We start from the raw sequence: 25944 nt of genomic DNA on the forward strand, positions 1-25944 counted from the left end.
TTAACTGGGCATCCTCTATTTTATCTGGCAACCCTACTTCTAAATCCATCAGAACATAGTACACGTTATTTAATACTTGTTAGCAGATGATATTGTTTTGTGTTTGGTTGTGACAGAAGACAACTATTAAAATTTTGTCATCTTTAATACTGGTTTCTTATCTGTAACCAACATCCTGAATCAAGTGCTTAATAACTTCCAAGACACTCTTTTTTAAGGATAGTAAATTCCCTTTAGTATATAAACTTGTATGTCTAATTCTCATCATGAAATATAAGGAAAAGGAAAAACAATTTGAATAGGATCTTGGAATTCTTTATGTTGTTCTAGTTGGCATAACTAGCAATGTTGTTAGTGACTCAGAATTTATTTTGTTCTCTTTATGCCCCAAGCAGTTTTTTATTTCAGTCTTTTACTGTATAAAAGTCACTTCGATGATATACTCTTCCTGACTACCCCTGTGGAAAGGGCATCAGCTTGAAAGTCAGCCAGATACCTGTTCAAATCTCTTATGCCCCTTCAAGGATCCGTGAAACAGCTTGGACACATAACCTAACTACTGTGAGCTTCTGTTTACACATCCATGATAAAGGAGGGTGTTTTGAGGATGAAATGAGATGGCATGTGCGAAGATTTAGAATTATAGCTGGCATATAATGAGCACTTAATAAGTATTAATTCTTGTTTTCTTCCTTTTTGTTTTTGCTGAACTCCCAGAGCCACTTTTTGTACTTCCTTTTAATGGCACACAGCACATTTCTGCATTGCACTGTGGTTATATTGAATATTTTTTATCTTTCCTACTATACTGAAAGATCCTTGAGGGCAGGTAATCCCATAGCCTAGGGTGTATTGTGTATTCATGCAGATGTGGTCATGTGGGCCTGAGGGAGGAGAGGGATGTGGCTCACTAGTATGTTCATAAAGTTATAAACCCTTTCAGTTAGTCTCAGAAGAGACTAAAATACAACTTTGCAAAATATGATAGAACTCGAAGCTCTTAAGATAGTCTTCCTATCCAGTGGGACATTTTTCTGCTTGAATAGATTATAGCGAACTAAATAAATATTGAGGTAAACTTTTAGGAATTACAGTAGGCCAGGCTCATTAGTTAAAATGCACATATCTACTTAGCAAAGTCACTATAGAGCTAAAAATCAGGAGTCAATCTCAATTGGTCAGTACTTATACATGGAAGAACTGATATCCACTGAAGGAATTATATAATTTCAAAAGCCTTCACTTGAATTAATACTACGCTTTGGCTTTTTAAATACTTTCAGATACGTTATCTTCTCTGATTTCATGAATCACCTATAAGCAAAGGTAAATATTATTAACTGCACTTACTAGACAAGAAAATTAAGGCTCAATGTGATTAAGTAGTCCACGTTCATCAACTAATAAAAGGCAAAAGGATGTCTTCTGAAATCTGGTCAATCCCGTTACGTCATACTTTCTCTCTTAGGTTATTCCCCTTTGAATAGTCAGCTATGCCAATAGTAGCAGCAGCATAGATGTATTTTTTTATTTTACTGTCTCTTAAAAACTAAAGATAACTAGTCCTCAGAATGCACAAGAACATAGCATATATTATAAGTGACTCACTCTCTTGTACTTGATATAATTGGAGATGCCAGGCCCCTTGGCCAGGTTAAAAGTTGAAAAAGACTGATTGAGTAGTGATGATACCAAATTAGAGCAGTGGAAAAGTAGGCAGTTCTTTATTTAGTTCTGGAGGCCACATTCAAGAAGACATCCATATATCTATATGTCATCAATGTATGTGGAAGCACATTTCTTACTCTAACAACATTTTAAATATCAGTTTTTACTTTACCAGCTATATTTCTCAGAACAGTGATAGAAAAGCTTCCTACCTTTTGTTTCTCCAGCAATTCTAGTCTCTCTCTCATTCTCAATGGATAGCCACACTTTCTGATTTTCTGAGTTAATTGAAGCCATCCTGCGTGAACTCTTTCCTCTTCCTACCTCTGCATGGCAAAATTACCTATGCTCCCTTCTCTTCAACCTGTCTCAGAGGGTAATGTTTCTTCTCCTCACAAGGCTATCACCTTCTCCTGCTCCTTGATTTAGCCCCTTTCAGTCCCCTCCAGTGACTTTCTCAATTCCTTCAGTTTCTTCCTATTAGCTCATTATCAAGTTTTCTTTATTTAAAACAAACAACAAACAAACAAAACCTCTCAAACTGTAGTTCTCTTTCATTTAGATCTTCACAGAATTTATCAAAGCATTGTTTGCACTCGTGGCCATGGTTTTCTCCCACTTATTCCTCAATAATTTCCTGCAATCTGACTTCCGCTTCAGTATTCTATGGGAACTGATAGGTCACATGCGAATTATCAGATTAACAGGAACTTTCATTAATCCTTAGCTTCTCTGAATTTTTGGAGTTTGAGAACATCATCTTTCTTCTCCTTTCACAATTTTTTTTGATTCTTTCCTATTTTCTTTTTTTTCCAGCTTTATTGAGATATAATTGACATCACAATTCTTTTATTTAAATATATAGCAGCTTTAATGAGATATAATTTACATACCATAAAATTTATCCTTTTAAAGTGTACAATTCTGTGCTTTTTGGTATATTTATAAGGTTGTGCAACCATCACCACTATCTAATTTCAGAATATTTTCACCACCCTAAAAAGAAACCCCATACTCATTAGCAGTCACTTCCTATTCTCCCCTCTCTCCAGCCCCTGGCAACCACTAATCTACTTTTTGTCTCTATGGATTTGTCTATTCTGGGCATTTCATATAAATGAATCATTCAATATGTGGTCTTTGTGACTGACTTCTTTCGCTTAGCATAATGTTTTCAAGATTATTCATGTTGTAGAATGTATCAATACTTCATTCTCTTTTATGACTGAATAGCATTCCGTTATATGGATAGACCACATTTTGCTAATCCATTCATCAGTTGGTGAACATTTGGGTTGTTTCCACCTTTTGCCTCTTATAAATAAAGCTATGTACAACTGTTTGTGTGGACATATGCTTTCATTTCTCTTCGGTATATATATATACCTAGAAGTGGAATTACTGGGTTGTATGGTAATTCTATGTTCAACGTTTTCCAGAAGTCTTTTTGCTTTTTGTTCCTATACTCTCCTCACCATTCATTGTCTTCCTTTTTTACTATCTCCTCATCTTCTCTCAGCAAAATGTAGATTTTCCCCAAGTTTGGGGCCTGACTCTTTCTCTCTCTTCATTCTTTTTACCAGCAGTCCCATCTAATCTCTTCCGTTTGGGAATCTGTTTTCAGCCTAATCACTCTCAGCATAGAGCTCTGCGTTATTAGCATCTACTAAAGAAATATTCTCTTAGTTGTCCTGCTGGCAGGCAAACAGCATCATCTTCTCTCCAAAGCCTCTGTTTTATGAACTGATTTCCCCCTTTCTGATAGTGGCACAACTATTCTCCCATTTACCCTTGACTTAAAATTTTGAAGTCATCATTTACCCCTTCCTAGCATTTACCCCATATCCAGTTACTAAGTCCTGCCAGTTCAACTTTGACAGTACCTTTTGTGATTCTTATTTTCAACTAAAGTGATTCTTATTATTTTTGTTATCTCTTATTTGGACATTTGCACATACTTTTTAACTGGTATTGCTACCTCATATCTTTCCTCACTCTCTTCCTCACTTCTCATCCATCCTTCACAACATGATCTCGATATTGTCCTAGGCCAGGCCTATCCCATCATTTCCAGATTTAGCAACATTTGCCCTTAACCTGCTAAACAATATCAAGACTCTTTGCCATTTATTGTTTAGTTATATTCATTAATTATCTCCAACCAACCTTCCTATAATGCTTCATTAGCTCTTAAACTAAGCACATGCTGTATCCAAGGTCAGTTATTTTCTTTTCACTGTGTATGACCCCACATTTTCTTTGCTTCTACTTGATGTGGCCACATTCTGTCATCTCCACAAGATGAACTATTTTTCATGTAAGTTCAGCTCAAATATTATATCCCAGAAAAATTTATCTAAGCTCTCCAACTGAAAATAATTTCTTCTACTTATGAACTCCTGAAATGTTTTCAAAACGTTTTTATGGCCTTTTGACATTAAGCTAGCTGTTTCTTATTAGACAGTAAGCCTTTTAAAGGTAAAAACGTCATATCATCCCCCCCACCTCCACAAGTACAGTGCTTAGTCCTTTGCTTGGTACATAGGATACACTTGCAAAACATTTTTTTAATGACAGTGTTGCAAACATTTTCCCTAAAGCTACCTCTTTTGCAATCTTACTTTTAAATTGCAGAGGAAATCTAGAATACAGGATTCAAATAATAGTTTACTTTCAGATATTGTACTCTAATTTAGTAGCATGTATTTTCAGTTAATATCTAATATGCCAGTTGAAATTATAACAGTATAGCAGTAATGGCTGTTCAATCCATGTCCAAACAAAAGATGATATTGGCCTCATAATGAAAAAAAAAATTGTTAGAGTATGTGTGAAACAAAAAGTAAATCCAAAATATGTTTGGGAAAAATAATAAAATGTTTTATAGCAGAAAGAGAAATAACAAAAAGAATGCACATAAACCACTGTAGTTCCTAGAACATGTACCATGAAAAAGAATTGTAAAACTATCAGTTTTAATAAAATTATTTCCAATTCATCTTTACCTTTCGTACTTGGGAATTTTTGAGTTGGACAGAACTCCTTAATATGTGAACAAGAATTGTGTTTAGTATTGCTATAGATTATATTAATGTTCTTTATGTGTTCCATTAGCAATTCATTATCATTAGCAGCAGAATAATGAAGAAAATAGAGATATGAATACCAGGCTACTTAGTATTATTTACTGCAACATGTGCAATCCCGGCTCTGAGGAGGAGAATGTGTTCAACCCATTAAACTGAGTATATAATTCTGGACCTGAAAAAACAAACCTCTCTTACCGTTAGTTACCATTAACTCACAGGCTTATTTTTTGGAAGGGTTTCTGAGCTCATCTGGGAGTTTGGAGCCATACTGGCATGTACTGAGTATTGGGTTTAGACCCGAACCTTGAGGACTTTGTTAGAACTTCTGAGCGTGACATAGGGATCTCTTCCATCATATATTCAGTACCTTGATTATCTCTCCTTTGGATCTACATCGTGAATGCTAAGCAAAACAGCCTGACATTTGATTGGCAAATAGGATGCTTTACAATTAATTTACACTCTTACTATAGTACTATAAAATAAATGATCTTAGCTTCTCAATTTGGCCTCCATAGTGGTCCACAATATAAACACAATATATCCACACATTTATTCTTTAACTTTATGTAAAATGTACTGTAAATCAAAAATAACAATTATTTTTAAAAATATTTTCTAGTAATTAGCTTTTTTTCCCCCAACAAACTTAGTCTAATTATGTATCAGGCATGATAAAATGAAAGGTCAATAGCTACAGATGCATAATTTCACTCTGATAGATTGCTGTTTGAAAATAGGTTATGACAATTAGATGATTAATTTTCTTCTATTAAATAGCATTATGAGACTTCAGATTACATTTATCAGTATATTCTCTTTAGTGTGAATATAATGCGCGGAAAGGCTAAACGGAATAGGAATTCATACCCTTTGTGGAAAGATCCAAATATACTTTTTATCAACCACATTTGTGAAAATAATTAGAAAATGAAATTCTGTTTGAAAACTTATTTTATGTTCAGTATTCAAAGTTACATGTTAAAGACATCGTATGTTAAAGGTTAAAAAGTGTGAGTATGAGGAGCAAAATTCTGGATGTCCTGCGAGCAAATTTTTTTTTGGTTCTGGTTATCTGCAAAGTATACACCCCTTGTCAGTATAACTAGGGAGTGCCTGTGTAAACATTCTTGTTTCGCCTGTTCCACATAATCGTTTCTTGTATCATATTTCTTCTGACCTCGCTATCTGAAACCAATTACAGGAGATCCATTTGGGCTGCATCTATTTTCATAAGAAGCCTAGGCAGCAGTGTTTTTCTCAGAGATGAATATCAACATCAAATATGCTTCTGAGTGCTTTGTTATTTATGTTTCAGAGAGATTTTGTAGCCTTCAGCTCTCAAGAATGTGTCATGCTGTGCTGTTTATACATTGAAGATATTAATGGGCGTAGATGTCATTTTTCATTTTAATGTCTCAAATGCAACAGGCTGATAGGTTAAGCATTCCTATTTTTATGGGGAGAGATATGAGTGATGTCTGTTTTTTCCCAAAATATACATATATTTACTTTGGGAAAAAAAGTTATTTATAAACCTTAGAGTACTCAACATTTTTTGTTTCACTGGGTATTGCTAAGCTATTCTTAAACAATTTTACTTCTAGTGAAAGTTTTCAATGCTCTTCAAGAAGAAAAAAAGTATTGATCTGACAGATTACAAAGCTTTTTCACTCTTAATTCTCTTAATGACCTACTCATTACAATTACTCTTTGTCTATGAGGTTCATAACTAGCATAAAGTTATTACTGCTGCAGAAGGGTGATATGCTTGAACTTTGTTTTTCTTACAAAATTTTAGTTTATTTGAAATTACACAGTAACTATTAGGAATGATGTTTTCAATAAATATTTTAGAGCAAAATGCACTGAATTCTGGAAAACATGTGCATTCCCACACCTCTGCAGCCTAACAAAAAGTGTATCTTTAATCTGTGATAAAGATTTTTATTCATCTTTTCAAAACATTTTAATTTAATCTGATTCCAATTTTTAAAATGTCCTATCTTAATTTTCTTTAGCGTTACTAAAATTAGATAACTTCATTAAGTAAAGTGCACCCTTAATTCAAAACAAATGTGTTTTTGGAAACTAGATATGGTTTGGCTGCCTTAGAGACCTCTTTTTTGTTGTTCATTTGACTGAGACTCAGTCATTATTAAAGGAAATTTTGTAAACATCTTTTGCCTTTTGTTCTAAATTAATTTCTTTTGCAGAGAGTGATCATGTAAATATCGAAATGGCTCATAGAACTTTATGAATGGCCTGGGAATTTATCTTTTCTATTTACCAATCGAAGTGGACAAGTGCTTTTCAAATTATTATTTTATGTAATTTGACACCTCACACTTTATATTGATGGAAGTATTTTATCTCATAATCTTTCGTCTTTTGAGTAGTTACAATAATAAATTGCAAAGATGAACTAAATGTCTCTGAGCAATTGTTTATTGAAATTCAGTCCTAAAATGTAATCCAGAATACTGGAAATAAAAATGTCATGTGATGCCTGCAGTTAGAATGAAAACTGCCAAAGATTTCTGCTTATGAATTTTAAATCATTCCTGATCTCTTGGAATTGTTTTTTGTTCTCCCGCCTCTTATGTTTACTATAGTAATCTCTACTGATACTAAAAGAATGTTAAAACAGGCAAGTAGTTCGTTTTCATAAGAGTTTGTATTGAAAGATGCTCTTCAACTGTTTTAAGGATAACTGTAAATGCACATGAAAACCAAGGTACTTTAAAAGTAGAAGCATGTTTTAGCCAGCTATCTGGTGGTATTCCATTATTATTATTAGTCCTTTAAAAACAGTGTTATATATACTGTTGTCTAGTGATATTTTCATGAGCTGTAGTTCTAATGTATCTGATTTTCTAGTGTCTCTCTGTAGCCATTGGGTATTATGTATTCCATTGGGTTACTTGTTTGGGTTGAGTAGAGTGAATATAATGCAGGGTGGTGAAATTGATAGGGTTTTAGGCTTGAGAGACAAGAGCCTGAGCTTTTGACCAGACTCTGCTACTTGCTTTGTGACTTTAATCAAGTTACTTGTCTACAAAATGTGAAAGCTAGGCTAAACAATTTCTAAGGTTTTGTCCAGCTCTAGAGTTCTTCAGTTTATTAGTAGTAACCAGTCGAATGATCAGAGTGTTACAAGAGTTTAGAGCTCCATCAGGCATTGGTAGAGTATATGATGAAATCCAGGTCAAGGATGGTGGGAACACTTAGCCATAAAAACCATGTGTATTCTGTGATAGATGTTCTATTCTAACACTTACAAATTCAAAACATAAAAATATTAAATTGTAGTTTCCCCTTTAAGTTCTGATAAATGGATACGTTCTCTTTACAGGTGAAAAATAATTCAGTACGGTGCCATATGTTCTCCTTTACTGGAGTTTTACTCATTGCCAACTAAAGGTTCCTTTGATGGAACAGAGACAGTATGGCACACTGGAATGCTCTCTGGCCTGGAAGCTGGGAGACCTTGAACAAAGCACTTGACTACTCTAGGCCTCATTTTTCTCATTTGCTAAAATGAAGGGGTCAGCCTGGATGATTTCTAAGATTGCTTTTAGTCCTAGTCATTTATGATTCCAAGATTCTGAACTGTGTTCATTGGAATCCTTTAAGAATAATAAATGACTACAGAATTAAATATAAACTAAATAAGGCTGTATATATATGTAATAAACCAATGAACTCAAAGGGAAAAAAAAATTATATGAAAAATATTAGGCAAACTTTGTGTGGATTTTGGCAAAGGGGAAAATAGTTGACTGATTTTCTTTTTTTTATTTTGAGAGTTTCACATAGACACAGCCTAAGGGATACTATAGTAATTTCTATTAGAAAAATATCACTTGTAGTTATTTTATAAGTTGCAGTTAAAAAAAGAAAATTATATTATTTAGAATATCAAGTGAAACTTTTCACACTGAGTTTTGTGATTAAAGTATTTATGGAATTTTTTAATTTGGTCTTTTTTTCAAACTGAACTTTGTAATAAAATTGTCTGAATTCACTGGAATGTGCCATCCTAAGAAACATTTAGGTTGACTTGTTATTACTTGAAAAATTTAAAAAACGAAAGGAAGATTGGTGTGAGTGAATGTGTCTCCAAATGTGAAAAGTGTGCTTTACAAACTGTGCCAGCTCCTGCTATGGGAAGACAAATCAGTGTTGTTAGGAGATGGTTCTAGTGCATTCAGTTGTTTACTTTGGTTTCTATGTCTGCCTGCCTTCTCAGAAAACTTGCTTGGAGCCAGACTGTAGCAGCCCTCTCTCTGTCTTTTCATAATTGATCAGGGGATGACTGCCTTCCCTGAGGGTTAAGACGTGGCAACTTTTTCTGTTTGCTCAGCATCTCAATGCAGTAGTTCAAACATTGTTCACACCAGCTGGCAGTGTAATGCCATATGCACATCTTGTCAAAGCAACTGTTGTCATGGATACTAGAAACTCTCTTAAAAACCAGATCATTGATTCCAATCAAAATTGTACTTTTTATCATCATAGAATCTTAATTATAGAAGAATATTGATCTGAGATATTTTTCTCATCATGAAAAATTTACCTTGTATTCTAAAACAGTGAATAACAAAGTAATGATTTATTTTAGTTTTATGTTTTGAAGAATTTCCTCATTACTGTTCCTTGAACTCAGTTGCTGAGAGAAAAAATGAGTTTGTAAAGTAGAGGCTCTTAAAAAGTTTTTTTTCTAATCAGTTTATACTACCTTTAAATCATCTCAATATGTATCTTTTTATGACACTAGTTTTATGTGATAAGTTTATATAGTACACTCACCAAACTGTCCCTCCTCTGGTAAATGAAATGCTTACATTAATTTCTCATGTTAAGTTTTATTTTCCTTCGTAGGAAAGAAAACATAAAAATAAATGAAAACATCTTCTATTTTGATTGGTATTCTGTCACACATAGAAAGAAACCTGATTGGTTGAGTGGTAATTTCTTTGTTCTCTGATTTTGCTAAGAATGCAAATGAAAACCACTCAATTTTATTTGGCATTAAAACTGCACTTTATTTTGTCAAAGGAGAGGTTTCCCCTTGAATGTAAGTACAAAAAAAGTGTTTTTAATCTTTAGTGAAAATCTTATTAATTCACTTTCAAGATAATCTGATGTTGATTTGTCAAATTTAATTACAGCTTCCGGTAACACTTGAAGTCTACTGCTTTTGCTTCAAAATTGTAATATGAAAATGCAAATTGAATGGTAATTTAAAAGGGAGTGGGCATTTTAGTTGAACACTCAAAGACAAGTTCCTTGTGGAAATGAGATTATTGATGCAGTTTATGATTTTTCCTCTTTAAGCACTTTATACAAATTAACTTTATTTGCTGCAGGATTACATGCACCTCCGTGATTTTAAGTAAAGTTATATACGTGTGTTATGTGATTTTTTTTTTCACACTAAAAGAGAAAGAATATTTAACGATTCTCTCTAGAAAGGAGGATGGGGGGGCGGTTCTCATACATTGAAGCCTATTACTGTTAACCAAGGAATAACTGATAATCAATTTACCTTTCAAAAATATTTAGATATTGCTTCCTTTTTACTTCTAGGCTCTCCAGGCAGCAAGACAACTTCTCTTACAGCAGCAAACAAGTGGATTGAAATCTCCTAAGAGCAGCGATAAGCAGAGACCACTGCAGGTTAGTAAAGCACTCCTGTCCTTAGGGTCTCGTTTTAAAAGGTGTTCATAATGATAACAGATGTGCAGAACCAGTTGTATACACACAGAAAATTATTACGTTTGCATATGTAGGTAATTTTAGTTCAAAAAGAGAACTCATTTTTATCTTCTTGAAAGAGAAAAAAATGGTTTTCTATTAGCATAGATTTCAAAAGTTTACAAGGTCACGTATTGCAAAAATTATGTAGGAACCACGTTTGGTATACATAGGCAGAAAAAGTTTTGTATAGCACTCCCTTGTAGGATTTTAATGGAATTTTATTCACAAACAGGTTAAAATGTGAAATTTCTCCCTTAAAAGCAAAGTCATAGTAAAATGGTAGGGAAGGAAACAAAGCAGTCGTAGACAACCCTTCCGCAGTTGTATCCAAGTGACAAATGCAGAAAAGCTCCAAGGGTGCCAAAAAAACTGTTTGAGTTTGCCAAGGAGTTATTGCTGTTGCTACAGTTATAAAAACACATTCTGGAGTTTGTTGTCCTTACTCACTATGTTTGTCCTGTGAAACCAATAGTATGTATGTCTTTTAAAGTAACTTTTTGTTACATAGTATAACCATTGTTTTATATAGTCTTAACCAAAATATATAGGACACTGGGGGGAAGAAACATTGTTAGGGTGTGTTTTAAAAATCTTTGGAAGTTAGAATCTGGAGTTGCATGGAACATCTTTCAAAATGTTTGTCAGCTCTGCTGAAACATAGCCAATGCTTTTTTTTTTTTGAATCATGTGTTATATACATGTCTAATTAGGCAAGCTTAGTTTAAAAAAAAAAAAGTAAACATCTTTCTTGTTGCTTTATTTCAACAAAAAAATCTTGATTTTTTTTTTTTTTTAATGGCCTAGCTGTCTGTTTTCATTTTCAGGTGTACTCCCAGGGGTTAGTGACTAAGTCTTACATGATGGCGTACTGAAGCTTAGTTTGTATGACAGAGAATTATAGACTAATGATCTACACAATCCAGAAACTACTTGTTACCTGAAAACTGGATTAAATTTATGGTCCCTAAACAAATCTGAGATGAGACTATATTTTCTTGGGAGCAAACCCATTTGTGGGGAGTCGGTGGGAAGAAGGGAGGTTTTGGGATAAGAGATGTGTTTCAACAGTCCAAAGTACAGATGTCTGCCATGATTGCAAATGAAAGTTAGATTAAATCAGCCTGAGTTTAAGATTCATTTTAATTTTTTTCTCTTTTAAAGTAAATTTCACATTCTTTTGTTTCAACTAAACAGTAATTGTATAGTGACACACTTTCCTCCCCATCATATCCCTCCCCAAGTAGTAACAGTAATTGGAGTATTTCCATCCAGTTATCTGATTCCATAAAAGCCTCTCCATACATTTACATGACAGAGAAAAATTTACATAGAAGTCACAGAAGATAGCACATGAAATGTTTATCCTGACTATGGCTTCAGACTGGGAATTTTGCTTTCTTGTTGGTAAGGCAAAGGCGGTTTAGATGCTGTCAGCATAAGCCAAAGGTAGGAAAGAGTTTGTTGTTTTGAATATCTGAAAAACACTGTGTATTGTCCTAATCCTATTTTATCATGTCTCTTGACAAAACAGACGAAGTAGCGATTCCCTCCTCCCCAGGGCTAAGTCCAGTAGAAGTTTCTTTATTGCTGGTTACCAGGGTATCTCTGGGAAGAATGGCTGGGCTTTAGTTTTTCTACTTTCTTTTTTTGTTGTATTGGAAGGCAAAATTGGATACTTTATTTAACTAAAAAATACATAATTTTTCTTGGAAAACACACACACACACATACATATAATGTGGGAATATTAATGACTCTAAAATAAGACATTGTTGCTCATGTATCAAATGTTGTATAAATTAAATTTTAAGAAGTCCTCAATTTTGTTATTTTATTATGAAAGGGTGATTAAAAGTATTATAAATACTGTTCAACAATTTCAGTTGCTAACCATGACTATCAAGGCTTTCACTGTCACTTATATTTAGTGTTTTGTGATTCATATAAATATTAATATATCTCCACTGTACAGATTATAAAACTGTAGCATTTTATTATTATTTTGTAATTTTAATGAGATCTCATGCCAAAATGTCATAGGAATGAAAAATCAGTTTTTATGAATGAGAATTTAGAAATAATGAATGAAAACTTATTTGTTCACCAAAATATATACTGCAATTAATATAATGTGAGTCTACCTTTTTAGTATTTCATAGTACTTGATAAGCTTAGCAACTGGAAACATGCTGGGATTGTATTAAAAATCTAATAAAAACCTAATAGCATTTTATACTAGCTTACACATGTTGTCAAAGGGGGATGCTAGGTAATGCTTATCCTTGCATTTGCAAATACTATTTAACCTGAGTTGCACTATTTACCACTTATGTTAAAGAAAAGAGTAGAATATTTTTGTTAAAATTTTTAACCACTTAATATGAAATTAACACTTCAAAACTTTTATGATTCTCTCATAATGTAGATGTTTTTCTACTTAGAGTTTAACCAATCATTCACAACAGAGTTGGTGTAGATTATCTTTGAGAATTAAAAAAAGATAATTGAAAATGTTTCAAAATCTGCACTTGCAAAGCAAGGTATTTGGTATTAATAATAGATAATCGTGGCTTATACTCCATCAGGCATAAAATTTTTAGATGACCAAAAGAGATACTATGTGTTTTTCATTTTAAAATATAGTTTTGGTGGAGAACTATTTTATAAAGTTTGAAAGAAAGTACAGATTTTTAAAAAAATCTGTTTTGATGGCTCAAGTTACAAGAACAATATTTGGTTGCTTGTTAGACTCAACTGAATTTCTTTTAAATGTTGAAAAGTGGTGGCCAGATTTGAAGTGTGACATGGTAGAGAGTCTATTTCTAGCAGACTAGTATTTATGTACTATTACTCTTTCATTTACATTTTTTCAGGTTTTTGCGCTACAGATGGCATAGATTTAGCATATCTAATGCAAAATGGAAAGAAAAAAATCGCATCTGACAAGCTTGAGTAACGATTGTAGTAGTGATTTCATTTTTATGTATAGATATCTGAATATATGTATTTGAAACATGTTTACATGTTCTATTCATTACGTGAAACACCAATTGAATAGATCCAATCAGTAGGTACATTGATTAACGACATATTGATGAATAATATATAAAGGTTGTGATGCAAATGGGAGCTGATATTAACCTAAGAATTATCAGATGTTTCTTCTTTACATTCTTACTATGTATCCCAGAAAAACATAAGTTAATAATAACAGCTGAAGATGGCCTCTCATCTTAACTTGCTTCATTTATCTGTATCTACTCCTAGCACTTCCTAGACTTGATATACTTATAGTGGTCCATAATGAGGAAAGTAAGCCAAAGACAATAGGTAATGCTTTCAATTTCATGAAGCTAATTTCAAGATTTAAAAAGAGTAAATTCATACTCACATACATACAAATATGCACACATGCACACTTCCATAATCTGTAATTAAAATTTTTTTTTGTAAAATACATTATCAATTTTCTAGCCTATGACAAATCTACTTAATTTAGTTTAGGTATGAAAATTGGTCGCATTATTGTTCTTGTTACATTTACAGCCATGAGACAGACTTGTGGTTCTTCAACAGCTGTGCAGAGCAGAGACGTAAATTTAAGGTAAATGCCATTGCTTTGCTATCTTAGATGAATATTAGTATATAGCATTGTAATCACTTCCTTCGTTGTAGGTTAATATCTAATATAAGGTTCTCTTTTCCAATAGGTAATTAAAATTAAATTTTTTTTCATAATTCTGTGTTAAATAGTTCAAGAATGAAATAGTAAGAAGCAAAAATGAATTAAACCTAGGGGTCTTATTCTACCTCTGCCACAAACTAGTTATATAAGTTGGAGAAAGTCACTCAACACCTTTAAAATAAAGACACTGGGTTAACTGGTGGACAAAATATAATATTCTATGGTTAAATACTCAATTCATTTTTTTTTATTAAGTGATAGGCATCTTAATTTTTCAGGAATAGCTGTGTCTTGTTGGATATTAGCTTATGAGTTAAGAATTATATTTTTTTGTTTGTGTGTTTGTTTTCAATTACAAAGCACTTTATTAACATACCATAGCCAAAAATAATGCTTTGGAATCAAAGTATCAAATCCCGTAGGTATGGAAACCATTGTGCAAGTATCATTTTATATAACATCTAAGGAAGCTTTGTTTTGTTTAATGCCTTGAAGTGATTTTATAAATTGCTTTTAGAAAAAAATCTAAGCTACTCAAAGAATTATTTTACCCATGTATTTACATTAATAGTCTACATTAAAATATGTTGTGCTTTAATACAGTTTAACAAATTTCTACCTGTCTGTACTTCTTCACTCAAAAATATTAAAGTTAGCATCAGAAAACAAAGCAAGAAATCCTGTAGTAAACTAATCAGCATTTCTAAAATTTCCTAACCTAAGGAAAAAATCAAGAATAAAATATAAAATGTATAAATAACAAAATATTCTGGAGGAAAATACTAATTCTGGGATAAAGTATTAGTCATTGAGAAATATGTTTTAGGAAAATACAAAAGTCCATTTATGCAGTAGTAAAGGATGAAATTGAATATTTCCTTTTTAGCATTGATTTCTGCTTTCTAGTGTATGAGAGTTAGAGAGATGCTGAAACACATTTTGTTGCAAATACTAGAAGGAACATCAAGAAATTTGCAATATGGGTTTGAATAGAGCAATCTACTGTGATGCAGAAAACTTAGAAAGAATTTTTAAAAGGTGTTTTTTGCTATTTATATTCTCTGTGTATCAAAAAAATAAGCAGTAAGTCTAATACATTGTTTTTATATCATAAATTTTAAAAGTTTAATTTAAAAACTATTAGCAAGGGCAGACTATGCCTTGTGTGGTTCTGACTTGCCCATTCCAGTAAAGAACATTTCTTAAATGACAGCATAAAATAGGCAGTTTTATGAGAATGTTGTAGAATAAAATCTTTTTAAAAATATTATGATGTTACCACCTGTGGCCAGCTGCTCAAGGCTGACACCCTGTGGAGGAGGGTCTAGGATGTCTAGGCCATCATTGCTGAGTACGCTTGTGTGGAAAACTTGCGTCTGATCTACTCATGGCGTGTAGGAGAAAGAACACGTTTTGGGTTGAAGCTTACCTTCGCCCTTAATTAGTAAGACTTTGGATAGAGTAACTTGATCTCTTGGAGCTTGTTTCCTCATCTCTAAAACAGAAATAAAGATACTCACCTTGCAAGATAGTTGTGAAGACTAAAAAGAATACTATATAAAGTAACTATCATACATCCTTGCACTTATAATGAGTTAATAAGTAATTTCCATTATGATCACCTCCAGGAAATTGATATTTAATCCAAGGTTATGATAAATATTCTATAATATGGTTGCTTTTATTTGGCCTTAATTTTCACTATTCACCATGATATGAAGTGTGCCTAATTTATAAGAAAGCAACAGTTAAGTGTTTTAGGTACTACTAGAGTATCTCCGCCTGCTATAGGACCTCACAACATGTGTACTTCACACTCACCACATATTAACTTATATTTCAGCGTTTGTCTTTCCCATTAAACTGTGAGCTCTGTGACAACAGGGACCATGCATGTCCTACTCATCTCCAGTGCCTGACACAAAGCCTGGTGAAAATGGAGCTCAATAAATACTTGCTGAAACAATGAATAAGGAGGAGATTGTGCTGAGTGGAGAGTGGAAGGAGGTAGTGGCAGGTGGCGGGGAGGCCTTCATTCATTCAGTGCAAATTGAGTATTTATCATGTGTAATATCCCCAGGGACTTATGATTTAGTTGAGGAAATGGTGAGACTTGTACACAAATATCATGCCATAGTGGATGTGCTATAGGAATGGAAAAGGCACAAAATGCTATAAGCATTTAAAAAAGAAAATTATTAATTTAGGCTCAAGTGATCAGGGAAGGCTTTGTGGAGAGGTAGCATCTATATTGGGCTTAAAGAAAGGGAATTTGATAGAGAAAGTAAAGGATATTTTTTGATGGAGAATTTTTCAAAAGATGTCATCAAAGATATAGAGATAGGAAATTGTGAGGTCTGGTTAGGGAAGGGTAAGTAGTTTGCTTTGAGCAGCATAGCGATGTCATACTAAAGGAATAATGAATAAGTTGGAGGGCTGGAAATACACATCCCCAACTGTACAGAGCCTGAAATACCAAGCTAATGAGTTTGTACTTCATGGTTTAGGTAGCAGGGGCTATTAAAGGTTTTTGATAAGAAAGTGATATGATCAAAGCAGTGTTTTGTGAAGATCTAGCCAACAGTGGTGCATTTGGAGGATGTTTTGGGGGAAGGGAGTTGTGAGGAATCCGGAATAAGGATAATCTTTAAAAAATTATTTAGGTAGGCATGATGAATTGAGCTTTAGACTTGTTGAATTTGAGGTGATGGCAAGAAAAGTAAGTTGAAATAGCAAGTTTTTAGAAAATTAGAAAAAGCTTGACAGAGAAGTCAGGGCTAGAGACAAATATTTGTGAAATAATCCAGAAGTGATAGATGAATCTATGAGAGTGGAAAAGATTTCTGAAAAACATAATTTACAAAGAAGTGTTCAGTTAACATCCACATTTTTTATAGCAAGAAGAAAAATAAGCAGAAGAAAAAGAAGAGGGAAAAAGAAGAATCAAATTAGCATTTAATTTATTGAGGAAGGTCAAGGAAAGGGAGAGTTTTTAAAAGATGGAGCTTGTCAACCATATCAAGCAGTGTCTATGAGGATGAGCATTTCATACATGCAATGTGGGATAGCAACCTTGATGATTTTTAATCCCCGTCTTTCTTTATCATTCCCTAGTAACTCTTAGGATCTGCAATACTAAAATGATCACTAATGAATGAATGGAAAAAAATCTTACTTTAACATGAATGTTATATAGAAAATAGAGAATTAATAAATGTACGTTTGTGTGTGTGTGTGTGTGTGTGTGTGTGTGTGTGAGAGGAAGATTGGCCCTGAACTAACATCTGTTGCCAATCTTCCTCTTTTTGCTTGACGAAGATAGTCCCTGAGCTAACATCTGTGCCACTCTTCCTCTATTTTGTATGTGGGTCGCCACCACAGCATGGCTTGATGAGTGGCGTAGGTCTGCACCCAGGATCCAAACCTGCGAAACCCTGGCCATTGAAGCGGAGTGCATGAACTTAACCACTACGCCACAGGGCCCCACCAATAAATGTACTTTTGCTTCTCAGATCTCCATGTCTCCAAATGTATAAGTAAATGTATATGGCATGTGTAATACTGAGTTCCCATAAATTAAATCTGAAAGAAAACTGCTTTCTAGGAGGTCAAATTTTCTCTTTTGTTAGCTACCCAAGCACTTGCTTCTTTGTGTAATCCATTAGGATTTTAAGTATGAATTCCCTTGACTTCTCTACCTTAACTAAAGTGAGAGAAAGAAAGAAATAGAACATTAATATTGTTAAGGGAGCTCTCCATAGGATTTAAGACTTAGGCTGTGAATTTGATCTTAAGATGTTCGGAGGTGTTGTACAAGCTAAATTGAATGACAAAGTGAAGAATAGTGTCAGTACATGATTAAAGACAAAAAGTGAATTATTTTGAAAGTCACTTACATTTAAGATTCGATGCATTTCTCTGTGGATTCTATTCGTATCTTTCTATCATCCTGCATTCTACATTTTTACTTGGTTTTCTTAAAATGTCTCTGCTACCTTCACCTTTTTTACTATACTCTTTTCCTTTGTCATTCTGTTCTTTTCTCTCATCATGTAATCTTGTCCATTTTACTTTATTTCTGTCTCTTTAGTCCCACATTGAGAAAAGAGTAGCTTTAAATGCCTGTAATTACTTGATTCTATCTTGAACCTAAAAGATATTCTAGCATACCATTTTACTGACAGAATAGTAAAACTGTGCTATTTCTTACAATCCAGTATTCAATATTTAGTTATCTTGCCCCAAGAATAGTTTCCTTTATGCTATTGTAGGTTGTAGTTTTAGTATGAAAGCAAGTCTGCTCTTGAATATCTCAGCTACTTAGAAGGACCTAGAACCCTGAAGCATTTCATTTAGTGCTGGAAATCTCCTGTTCCTGATGACATTTATAGATGGCTCTTTAAAAGTCACCATCAGAATGGTTTCATCACACCTTAAATCCTTTTGGCAATTTTCCCAGAAAACTCATTGAGAAATGAATATTCAAACTAGAATTGTTTGGGATGGTTGTATTAAATGGCTAGATTTCTAAGCAGATCTTAGGTTGTGCTGATTGTGATTATTTTAATAACACTGAATTTGGAAGCATAGCATTTAAAACGATCAAACAAAAGTGTAATGAATTGTTCTTTCAAAAATATTTAAGTCTCCCTACCTTAATATGAAAATCATATAAGCTCATTATAAGAAGCTAACATGATTTTAAGTTAAATTATGGTTGGGCACTAAGTTACGTTTCCCAAAGGCACTTAATAAATGTTAATAGATTGCTATAGTGTAGTAGATTTTTAAAGATGAAAATTATGTTCTCTGATTAGATGAGGAAGAAACCACTCATGAGAACTAATTATAGTAGACCCTTGACATTCACAAGGTATGCATCCTGAGATCTTCATGAAGCCTCAAATTCAAGAAATTCTCAGTTCAGAAATATGGAGAGGTCTGTGCAGTCTTTCTTCCAAATACTGTGTCCTTATTCTGAATCAAGCTACCACTGTCATGTGCAAAGTGTAACACAAGTTAACAACTTTCCAACTTCCAGTAAAATTTACCTCTTGATTAATGTCAATTTTTTGAAAAGAAACAATTGTTTTTCACGTCATAGGTTTTCGTACATCAGTGACAAAAGGTAGAAAACAGTACTACGTTCATGATAGAAGGACCCAGAGGAGTGGAAGAGTTAGTTTATGGATGTGAGAAATCAGCAATCTAAAGGCTAGCCCGGCCTCCCAGCATGCTTGATTCCGTTTCATGGCTTGACAAATTACAAAGGTGTAATGTCTTGGAACTTTGGGGTAATTTGAAAATAATCAGACCAATCCTCAACATCTATGAATTTTAAGGGTCCACTCTACTTGATCTTGCAATCTAGCATCTATGAGGAAAATCCAAAGTGAATGAACAAGTTGCCTCTACCTTTCTCGCTGATATATATATATATATATATATATTTTTTTTTTTTTTTTCTTTCCTGAGGAACATTCACCCTGACCTCATATTTGTGCCAATCTTCCTCTGTTTTGTATGTGGGTCACCACTACAGCCTGGCTGCCAACGAATGGTTTAGTTCCATGCCTGGGAACTGAACCCAGGCCACTGAAGCAGAGCACACTGAACTTTACCACTCTTGCTGATATTTTATTTTTTTATTTATTTTATTTTTTTTTGGTGAGGAAGATTAGCCCCGAGCTAACATATGTTGCCAATCCTCTTCTTTTTGCTGAGGAAGATTGACCCTGGGCTAACATCTGTGCCCATCTTCCTCTATTTTGTATGTGGGATGCCTGCCACAGCATGGCTTGATAAGCGGTGCGTATGTCCGCACCCAGGATCCAAACCTGCGAACCCTGTGCCGCCGAAGTGGAGCACGCGAACGTAACCACTATGCCACTGGGCCAGCCCCCACCTTGTTGATATTTTTAATTGAAGAATTGAGAGAGGCACTCAATATTATATTTTCCTCCTTCTTAATTGTAAATTTCCCATGATATCAATAGATTACCTGGAGTACTCCTTCAGAGTAAAAGTTGCCTTGAATGTTTTTTAAGGGCATGTGGGAAAGCAGTGTCTTGGGAATGAAGAGACCTCTTAGAAGTTTAGGTGAGTAGAAGCTTTATTTTAATGACCATAGGTTGTTGGCTGGTTTGGCACAGGCATTCTGAGCTGGGTATTTTATCTCTCAAATTAGAGAGTCTCTGTTTAGATTCAGTTCACAGTGGAAGGTCTTGAATCTCACCCAGCTTAGCTAAAAGTATTCAGTGGTTATTTTTTAAAAAAGGTTTTGTTGTTTGATTGTGCCAATGTTTACAGTTTTATCAGTATAGAAATAGAACATGTAGTCCCTAGTAGTAAAGCATTTTGATAACACAAAATAGAAAATTCCTTTGCACAGTGTATAAATTCTTACACTTCTAATGCTAACACTTGCATTGCTGTCAAAGCTGCCACCTTCATATCTTCTACTGCTAGTGCTACTGTACACTTTCAAGTGACAAACCAAGGAACACGTTGAACATTATGATGTGCTGACATGAGGAAAATCTGTTGTCTCACAGAAAAACTCTAGTAAATTCTAAATTCGTCAACAGAATATCTTTGTAAAAATAAAACAAAAACCTGCAAAGAATAAAATCATTCTCTCTATATTCCACCTTCTTCCCAAGCATGTACTAGACATTTAAAACATATTAATTAGTGATTAAAATATGATTAAAGTTCTAGTTTCTCAAAAAATTGGGCATCGTTTAAAGTTTTCCTTTTGTTCTGAGAGAATTTTTCCCTTAATCCATAACCATCATCATTCTCCTACATAGTTTCATTGCTCATTTAGGCCAATAGTTTTCAAATATAAGAAATTACTTGAAAACATTTTAAAAGTGGAGACTCTTGGGTCCACCCCAGACCACTGAGTTAAACTTTAGGGAGATGGAATCTTGGAAAATGAAAATATTTTAAACTCTCCGGGATGTTCTAATGCAGCTGGTCTACAGAGTCATACGTAGGAACCCTGAACTACTCTTCTACAAGAGGAAAGTGGTTCCCTGTAAGAAAAAATACTGAATCTGAACTCTCTTCTTAATATACTGTGTCGTTTTCCCTCTCTGGGACTCAGTGTTCCACCCTACACAATGAAAAAGCTGAACTAGTGATAGCTCAGGTTCTTTCCACGTTCAACAGTCTTTGAATGGCAGTCCTGAATTTTGTTTTGTTTGTTTGTTTTTTATATATGTCTTTAAACCTAAGCTAATTAAAAAGGCCCTGAGCAGGTTCCTTGAGATGTCTCTCTCTGTTCATTCTTTCCAGGATCATTTCCAACAATATTGTCAGAATTTTATTTTTACTATCATCAGTTCTCATGTAAAATTATCAGTAATAAACTCATTCCCTTCTTATCTTTGATTTTTTAAAAATAATATCTGCTTTCTAAAGTCCTTAGTATATATTCACTATACCCAATTGGCCTCACTTTACATTTAGATATAAACCTTAAGAAAATAATGCATCTTCAAAGACAGCTGTCGGGTGCAGTGGCCCTGGCATACTGATCCTGCTGTCCCCCACCCACCTTTTACATGTTATATGAGCAGCAGTGTCAACTACTCAAAGTTCCTCTAACACGGCTTCATGTCTCATGCAGCTGACCTTGCCTTTCTCTTTTCTCAGTATGCCCTTCTCCACTTTTCCATCTAGAAAACTCCTGTGCAGCTTTTAAATTTTACTTGTCAGCCACTCTATGAAGTCTCCTTTGATACCCTTTCCTGGCACACACACACAATGTAGAATTAAGTATTCCTTTCTGTATATTACTTCTATGTCTTATGTATACTTCTATTCTTGTGTGTATCACACTGAATCATAATTACTGTATGCTCCTTGAAGGCCACGACTGTATCTTACTCAAGCCTGGCACATAGTACGTTTTGCATAAATGTTTGGAGTTCATAGACCAGTGCTAGTCTATAACCTCATCAAGTACCTCCCTTCTCCCAGGCTCCAGATGTGGTTAGTTGCCTGTTGGGGCATCTCAACCCAGATCAACTTGTTTCAGACTGAAATTATTTATGTCTCTGCACCCTTATCCAATGTTTTCATCAACTTTTCCTAATTCTATTCTACACTCTCTAGCGGTAAACCATTCTAATCTGATTGGGCCATATTCCTCTGCCCTAATGTGAAAATTGCCCTGTTCTTCAACCTCTCAGCATGGCACAAAATGCTGTACGTCATCATACACCTGATACATTATAACCATGACTTAATCCTTACTGCTTAACTGAACATGCTATTTATTCATTCATTCACAAATGTTTATAGTTTGTTTCTTATGTTTCAGGCACTTTGCAAGGCACCATGAACTATAAGAACTTTGACACCTGCTTACCTTTGTTTCTATTTCTCCATCTGTTTAGAAGGTCATCCCCATGCCCCCTTATCTAGTTACGAAACTCCTACACAAACTTCAAGACCCCATTGCCTCAAGTCCTCTCTGACTCTTCAAAGAGAAATAATCCCTCGCCTATCTGTATTTCTAGAACCCATGTCATACTTTTATTTTATTTTCCTACTTTTATTAGTTACAAAGATAGGTTATCCCATATTTTATTATAGTTATTTAACTACTTTTCTAGCTCAGTTTCAGACTCTATACCCTTCGAGGTCAGAGATTACATGTTATTTCTAACACGTTGCTTGGCACATGGTAGATGCTAAATAAGTCTTTGCAAAATTGAATTGAATTCTGCAAGTTGAATTGCCCTTCTTTGTCAGAATAAGTGCAGGGTATCACTTCTATTCAACCTGATGAGACAAATATGGAGGTATGGTATTTATCAGCTTCTGTGTTGTTTATAGAAAGAAACCTTTAAGCAGATATGAATATTAGAAGACAAGATTCAGGTCACATTACCCACCCCATCTCACATTAGTAATGTATCTTGTCTTTGCTCTAGTTAGGCAGTCTGTTTATAAGTAATACTTCAACTGATTCCTTTTCCTGGGTAGATAACATGTAATATACTTATTTAACAATAACAATTAATTCTTTCTCCTTTTATCTTTACCTAAATATTTTCTTTCCTGATTCTATCTTCTGGTTTATGAATTTTATATACACATAAATATTTTTCTTACAATAAGCCCTTTATCCCTATTTAGTCTGTTTTTTGAACAAGATGTACTGCTTCATTATTCTGTACTAGTCATGCTTCTAACTCCACTAAATATCAATGATACTTTTACTAGGGAACTTGAAGTAAGAAGTCTGCTTAATCAGATGATATTGGAAATGTACAGGATTACAAATGAGATGTGAGGATTTCTCAAATACCTGCAAGAAACTGTGCTTCCTATGTGATTTATTAGTATACAATTTTTATAACTTATCATTATAGCTATTGCTTTAACCATGTGAATTTTGGATATTTCCACTAAAATACTATCTAAATTTACTGTGGAGTTTATCAGCTGCTCTATTTAGGAATATAGATTTATTTTTCTCATGAAACATGAACTCCATAGACAGGCAGCCCAGATTTATCTGGTACAGCTGCTCAAGGATGACACAGAAGACCAACGTTCCTTGTAGCCTTTTAGTGACAAGAAATTTTGTGGGTTTTTTCCTAAAAAAATTTAGAAGGACAAAAAACTATGTATTCATGTGAAGGAAGGTCAGTGGGTTATAGGGCTTTATTCTCAGTTTTAATCTTTTAAATTATAATATAATGTTATTAAAGACTCAGGATACATTCAGTACGAGGAAAGCACAATGCAGAGTACACTAGCAGAGGAGATTCTTCCCCTACAAGAAGTTACTACTCAAGCTTGGCAGGGCTGGTGAGGCACCCAGTGGGAACATACAGAGGCAGTGGCACAAACACTGGAAAGTTTAAATAAGTGAAGCGTATGCGTATTTTGCAAGTAGAGAAGCAAGTGTTTTTCAAAGGATGGTAAAAGAAAAAAAATAGTCATAGAAGCTGAATTTTAAACAAATTAAGGTCAGAAAAAAAAATTTCATTTGGCTATTACATATTAGGTTCTGGTATTGCTGGAAAGCTCATGAAAGTTTTTATTTTCCTTCCAACTACAGTGAAGATAAAAGACATTTCCATACTTTTTCTCTATTTCTTGCAGTAATTTGAATTATAAGCAGCTATGCTAGAAAAAGAGGTACCTTGGGGCATCTAGAAGTTCCAAGGAAAGCTTCTTGCTCTCCCTCACCTCCAGCCCCCCTGACACATATGAGTTCCTGCTGTGTTCTGGGTTCCAGGGCCTTTGCCTCTGAGTGGTCCTTTTATCCCCACATGTACCCCAGAATTGGTTGGTGCTGTCCGTGTTTTACCTATGAGGAATCAGAGAGCCAGAAAGGTTCAGTAACTTTCCCAAGGACCAGGGTTGAATGTCAACTCTGATTACAAAGTCACTTTGTTCCACCACCCTTTACATTTGAAATGAATGAATCATTTCCTCAGAAATTCTTAGTTTCAGGACAGCAGGAGGATAGGAAGGGCAGACGTTTCTCATTCTGTGAAGGCTGCCTGTCTGGTTGAAAGCTGACAGCTCTGGGGGAGTAAGAATGGGAGGTCCCTAGGCTGTATGTGACTCTGCCCAACAAAACCAGGATTATTCTTGTGAGTGTTTGTCCTTACCTCATCCAGGGCACCATGAGAATAAGAATTAATCATTGGTTTGGATCTGAGATACTGTAAATGCATAATGATTTTTAATAATCTCACCTTCTCTAATAGGTCCTGCATGCTTTCTAGTAATTATCCAGAATGAAATTAAAATGAACTTAGTCCATCTTCTTCTTAAAATGTGTGGTTTATGGAATTAGTGCAATTGGATTTTATCTTTCAAACATAGGAAATAGTGTAATGAAGTTTTCTTTAGAGAAATACATCATAAATTTAGAAAGCAAAGAAAGTAAGCCAAATAGCCATACTGTTTTTATTCTCTGTAGTAAAATTGTGAATTTTTAAGAATTTGCCTATTTTTTGATATGCTTTTCCTGTATGGGGTTTCTTTTAATTTGTTTTTAATATTCACTTGCAATAAGCATTCTGCATATGATTCTTCCAGGAAAATCAAACCCTAATACCTTGCCAGTCCAGGCAGGTGTATGGTGGACCAGGTGCAAGGTATTAGGGAGGAGTAGGAAATATATTGTACTTGAGAGCTCATTTTTCCCTCTCTTTTTTTCTTTTCCTTCCCCCTTCCCTTCCTTTCATATTCTGGCCTTCAGGCCCCATTTTGCAACCCCTTTGTTAAATACTAGAACATTGAAATCAATCTATGAAATACGGATATACATATAAATGTAGTGAAAAGGACTCTGGTACTTTCTGATTAGTGATTCCTGAGTCTTGGAAGACTCCAGAACTTGCTGGAAGCAATGTGCATTAAATACTCAAGTTTCTGATGGAGCACTGATAAATGGGTTACTCCGTGCTAAGATGTATCTTGCCATCACTAAAGGGTCAAAATAGCATTGATTCACAATGTCCTACCAATACAAATTGCTTTAAAAGAAACACCTGTTCTTGGACTAATTGGTAGTGAGGAATATTTCTTAAGAACCCAATTAGAAATGATTACTTAAGCAATTGATGTTGATATGTTATTTGGCATGCCCAGTTAATAATATCTGACACTGCTAGACTAAAGCAGAGGTTGGCTAATGTATCACCACCACCTTTTTGCTTGCTATTCTATTCAAGTAGATATTTATTTAATAAAAAGAGT

At 34.2% G+C, this 25944-nt stretch overlaps 1 protein-coding gene across 1 annotated transcript in view; it reads left to right on the forward strand.

Annotated features, from left to right (window-relative positions):
* Nucleotides 1-25944, forward strand: part of FOXP2 (forkhead box P2) — a 322160-nt gene that overhangs the window by 199103 nt on the left and 97113 nt on the right. Inside the window, exon 3 of the mRNA XM_058528649.1 lies at nt 10350-10439. Within this exon, the coding sequence (XP_058384632.1) occupies nt 10350-10439 (90 nt within the window). The remainder of the gene's footprint in view (nt 1-10349; nt 10440-25944) is intronic.

The sequence above is a fragment of the Diceros bicornis genome, chromosome 3, assembly GCF_020826845.1.
Source record: "Diceros bicornis minor isolate mBicDic1 chromosome 3, mDicBic1.mat.cur, whole genome shotgun sequence".
Taxonomy (NCBI): Eukaryota; Metazoa; Chordata; class Mammalia; order Perissodactyla; family Rhinocerotidae; genus Diceros; species Diceros bicornis.